The 5,218-nt window shown below is 25.9% G+C and overlaps 1 protein-coding gene and 1 long non-coding RNA gene across 3 annotated transcripts; both read right to left on the bottom strand.

Moving 5' to 3' along the window:
* Window positions 1-135: 135 nt before the first annotated feature.
* Window positions 136-366, bottom strand: LOC108559208. Its single transcript, XR_001890932.1, has 2 exons — window positions 283-366; window positions 136-221 (listed from the first exon to the last, which is right to left on the bottom strand). It is a non-coding gene; the product is annotated as an uncharacterized LOC108559208 (long non-coding RNA).
* A 1,381-nt stretch (window positions 367-1,747) lies between these two features.
* LOC108559196 lies at window positions 1,748-4,037 on the bottom strand. 2 transcript variants are annotated; one of them, XM_017916382.1, is made up of 3 exons: window positions 3,965-4,037; window positions 2,088-2,294; window positions 1,748-2,026 (listed from the first exon to the last, which is right to left on the bottom strand). In XM_017916382.1, the coding sequence occupies exons 2-3, from the start codon at window positions 2,272-2,274 to the stop codon at window positions 1,848-1,850; spliced, it is 366 nt and encodes a 121-aa protein (XP_017771871.1). In that variant the 5' UTR covers window positions 2,275-2,294; window positions 3,965-4,037; the 3' UTR covers window positions 1,748-1,847. The 2 variants fall into 2 exon arrangements, with proteins under 2 accessions (XP_017771871.1, XP_017771878.1); XM_017916389.1 differs by having other exon boundaries at window positions 1,748-2,022.
* Between the last annotated feature and the right edge of the window lie 1,181 nt (window positions 4,038-5,218).

The following is a 5,218-nucleotide window of genomic DNA, read 5'->3' as shown; positions in this document are numbered from 1 at the left end:
TAGAATTATTGGATCCAAATATAACATAAATGATACCACCCCTCTATTGTTGTGTTACCATCTGATTCAATGTTTTTTTTTGTCGAGAAGTTTATATCAATCCCTTTAACCAATGTCCTTCGATTTTTTTTTAAATGTTATTCTTTCATTTTTGCTGTTCTTTCGGGTTCCTGATGTTTATAAAACTGATTGCAAAGAGTCTGGGAGTGAATTGTGGCTATCTGAATAATTAAATAATTATTAAAATTTAATTTGAAACTAGGAAGAGATCAAATTAGTTACCAGTCCTTACATTGACATCATTTCGTGGTTGATTTTTTTTACTTATTGTCCTTTTATAAATTATAGATTATTAGAAGATGCTGTAAAAAGAAAAGTTGGAATTAGATATCAGAAAATCCTACAAAAGTTAGTCTTTTATAATAAGAAAAATAATTTGATCATGTAAGATAATTAGAAAAAATTGGATATTGTGTTGGTACGATATTTTTGAGTTAACCTTCATACTGTTTCTATTAAATTTTTTATCTTATAATTCAAGTTTTTTTTTTAAATATTTAAATTAAAATAAAGTATTGTTTTTTCACAAAAAACGAATAGTTCTACTTGATCAATGTAAAACATACAAAAATAATTGCATGTTTATACTTTGAATGTAATAAAAATAATAGATATTAAACATAATAATCATACTTACTTAGTAATATTTAAAATTGAACGCAGGAAGGACGGACGAATACCAGAAACTGATTTGACTGGAGCAAACTACATGCTGCTAGTGTGGACTATTTCATTTCTTTTCGACGAAAAAGTAAAAACGATGAAATGAAACAATAATGAACTGATTTTTGCAAAGACGTAGTTTTTTTTAATTTGAAACGAAAGATATTGATCTATGCAAAATTCCTATATTGATACTTTATGAATTATTAAACATTAAATACATCGAATCATTATTATATTTCCAAAGTTGATCAAAAGTTGAATCATATTTTTATTCGAATATTGGTAATTTCTCTTCATTTTTGTGTATAAAATATTTTAATACTATTCGATTAGATGTATAATAATAATTGACGTTAAAATAATTTACCAAATCCCATTTGCTTTTCCAGAAGCAATAGTCAACATTGCAAAAGAAGAATCAAAAAAAATATATTCTCATTATTTTCAATCTTTCTCAAATATCATGTATCATCATGAATCATGAACATCATCATGTATCATCATGAATAAAGGTATAATAATAAAAAAATGATTTTACAAAATTTCTTATAATTTAAAAAAATACACAAGTGTTACAAAATTAATTTTCTTACTTTTGTAATTTTACAAATAATAATATATCATAATGACTTTTATAAAATTGAGAAACATTTTTCTCATTTATTAAGGAAGGACATGAAAAATATAAATTGTTGTCACTAAATACTAAATTTGCATTTAGTGACGGTTTAAACACTTAACTAATCTACTTCTGTAAATATTAATATTTCTAAACAATGTATATCATAATGGTGCATGAAATATCTTCATTGCAAGTATATGTATGTAATGAAAAATAAAAGTCATTATTTAAGTAAGTAACTTTATTTGATATGAATTTATGTTAAATTACGTTGTTTGGTAATTTCAAAGAGACTTTTAGTTTTCATTATATAAATTTTACATGTAAATTTATAAAAATATATTATTATGGAAGTATATAAACTTTAAAAATATACATAAAATATTGATATATATATATTAATTCAAATATATATATAGAGAAATACTTATTTGCCTCAATATCCTCAATATCATCATCATCATAATCATCATCATCAACAACATTATGATCATCTGAATCATTGAATCATTGAATCGACTATTTGCTTATACAAATCATTTTCCGCTGTTATCTCTTCTATAGAACGCTCTAGGTCAGCATTCTCTTTAATATATTTTGCATTTATTTCAGATTCCTGCACTTGATCATATATATTTAAAAGTGTCTTAAATTCCTTGTAGAGTGTTTCATAGCTATATGCATAATTAAATAATTATTAAAATTTAATATGATACTAGGAGAATATCAAATTACTTACCAGCGACATTTATTATTGTAGCCATCATATGTGCTGATCCACAAGTTACTTTTACTTCATTTCCTTGTTTAATATTTTCATGTTTTCCAATCTGCACCAATCTGTCATGGTTAACAATTTCATATTTTCGTCCAGACTTGGCTTCTTTGTAGTAAACTAGGCACCAGAGCTGATTTTCGGCCGACATATTTATGTTTCTAAAAGGTGCTGTAAAAGGAAAAGTATGAATTAGATATCAAATCCAATCCAAAAGTTATTTAGCTTCCAGTAAATCTATATGCTTCCTAAGATTATATTTTATAATGAGAGTAAAACATAAATCGTCTTAAAATAGTAGCTGGACAGCTACCTTGCCTCCACAAAATAATATTATTACATTCTATATATAGCAATTTACTCAGAGATATGAATAGGATAAGTATTAAAAGGCAACTTCTATATACGTATTCTGATATTTTTCAGAATGATCTAAATATTGTCATAACGTGAAAAATAAAATGATTGGGAAACAACGGTGGAGTCTAATTTAGAGGAAAAGAAAAGTATAATATTTGTAGAAAACACTTTTTCCTAAACAAAATTTTCGTGTTAACCTTCATAATGATTCAATTAAATTATCAATTAAATCTGAAACACATCCAATAGGATAGAAAAGTTTTTAATATTAATATGTCATTTCAATACCTCAAAACAAGCTTTTTTTAAATATTTAAATTGAAGTATTTTATTTATGGGCTGAGATTGACGAGATAACTACAGAAAGAAATACCTATAGCACACAATAGATTCAAAACGAGCAAAGATTTCGGAACCTCTCGACGACATCACATGAATGAGACCGTAACACAACAAGAGATGGGAGGCAATATTTTTGTTATATTTTGATAAAATAATACTGAAGTTTCATACCGAGATTATAAAGCATTAGATTGGTCAAGTATAACACAACCTACAAAAAAATTGCTCAGCTTCTTGTTTTCACAGAAATTCGCGAATTCCCGAATTCTCGAAATCCCTAGAAATCAAACACGTGAATAATATGTTTGTAGCTTGTGTTATACTTGACTAATTAATTGCTTTATAATCTCCGTATGACATTAGAATTATTGGATCCAAATATAACATAAATGTGGCCACCCCTCTATTGTTGTTACCGTCTGATTCAATGGATTATTTTTTTTTCGTCGAGATGTTTCTTTATATCAATCCCTTTCTGCGATTTTCTCTTTTATTCAATGTTTCAGCCCGAATTTTCTTTAATTGTTATTTCTTTCATTTTAGCTGTTCTTTCGGGTTCGTGAAGTTGCAAAGTGTCGGGGAGTGAATCGTGGTTATCTGAATAATTAAATAATTATTAAAATTTAATTTGAAACTAGGAAGAGATCAAATTAGTTACCATCGACTGATATTCTAATTGCTATTCTATATTCTGATCCAGTTCTTACATTGACACCATTTCCTGGTTGATTTTTTTCATTCTTTTCCTTTTATAAATTATAGATTATTAGAAGGTGCTATAAAAAGAAAAGTTGGAAATATATATCAGAAAATCCTACAAAAGTTGGTTTTAAAATAAGAAAAATAATTTGATTACGTAAGAAAAGTAGAAAATTTGTAGAAATAGGTAGAAATTGCATATTCTGTTGGTACACTATATCTAAAGCCACATTTTTGAGTTAACCTTCATACTTCATCTACTAAATTTTTTATCTTTCTGTTCAAGTTTTTTTTAAATATTTAAAAATAAGTAAAGTGTTGTTTTTTTACATAAAACGAATAGTTCTACTTGATCAATGTAAAACAAACAAAAATAATTGCAGGTTTATACTTAGAATGTAATAAAAATAATAGATAATAATTATAATAATCATACTTACTTAGATATATTTAAAATTGAACGCTGGAAGGACGGACGAATACCAGAAACTGATCTGACTGCAGCAAGCTACATGTGCTAGTGAGGACTATTTCATTTTTTTCGACGAAAAAGTAAAAACGATGAAATGGAACAAAAATGAACTGATTTTTGCAAAGACGTTACTTTCTTAATTTTAAACGAAAGATATTGATCTATGTAAAACTCGTATATTGATAGTTTATGAATTATAAAACATTTAATACATCGAATCTTTATTATATTTCGATAGTTAATCAATAGTTGACTCATATGTTTATTCTAATATTAGTAATTTTCTCTACATTTTTGTGTATAAAATATTTTAATACTATTCGATATTCAGAAAAATCAGAAAAATATATTCTCATTACTTTCAATCTTTCTCAAAAATCATGTATCATGAATAAAGGTATAATAATAAAAAAAAAATGATTTTATAAAATTTATTTTAATTTAAAAAAATACACAAGTGTTACAAAATTAATTTTCTTACTTTTATAATTTTACAAATAATAATATATCATAATGATTTTTATAAAATTGAGAAACATTTTTCTCATTTGTTAAGGAAGGACATGAAAAATATAAATTGTTGTCACTAAATACTAAATTTGCATTTAGTGACGATATAAACACTTAACTAGTCTACTTCTGTAAATATTCATATTTCTAAACAATGTATATCATAATGGAAATATCTTCATTGCAAGTATATGTTTGTAAACATTATTTAAGTAAGTAACTTTATTTGATATGAATTTATGTTAAATTACGTTGTTTGGTAATTTCAAAGAGACTTTTAGTTTTCATTATATAAATTTTACATGTAAATTTATAAAAATATATTATTCTGGAAGTATACAAACTTTAGAAATATACATAAAATATTGATTTGCTATATATTAATTCAAATATATATATACATAGAGAAATACTAATTTGCTTTGGTTTTCTTTTCCTTTTGCTGATCTTCCACTAGTTGATGCTTTGACTAAAAGCTTCTTAGCATCCGCATTGGTTTTAGTGGAATTCGCTCGACTAGTGGATGCTTACAATTATTATTATTATTATGTTTTATTTATGACTTGGCACTTTCGTGCCAGTTGCTTTTCTTTGCCGGGGCCCTACCTGGGCCCTAGGGCGTTTATTGTCCGATAGATAGGACCTTTCGTAGGATGTGGGCCGTTCCCAACAGTGCGATCTTCTTTTAGATTCTCGTACTTTCTCCAACCGT

The sequence above is a fragment of the Nicrophorus vespilloides genome, unplaced genomic scaffold, assembly GCF_001412225.1.
Source record: "Nicrophorus vespilloides isolate i.1.1-1 unplaced genomic scaffold, Nicve_v1.0, whole genome shotgun sequence".
In the NCBI taxonomy this organism is placed as follows: domain Eukaryota; kingdom Metazoa; phylum Arthropoda; class Insecta; order Coleoptera; family Silphidae; genus Nicrophorus; species Nicrophorus vespilloides.
Note: the sequence above shows the minus strand (reverse complement) of the source record. Positions and strands in the feature narration are given on the sequence as shown.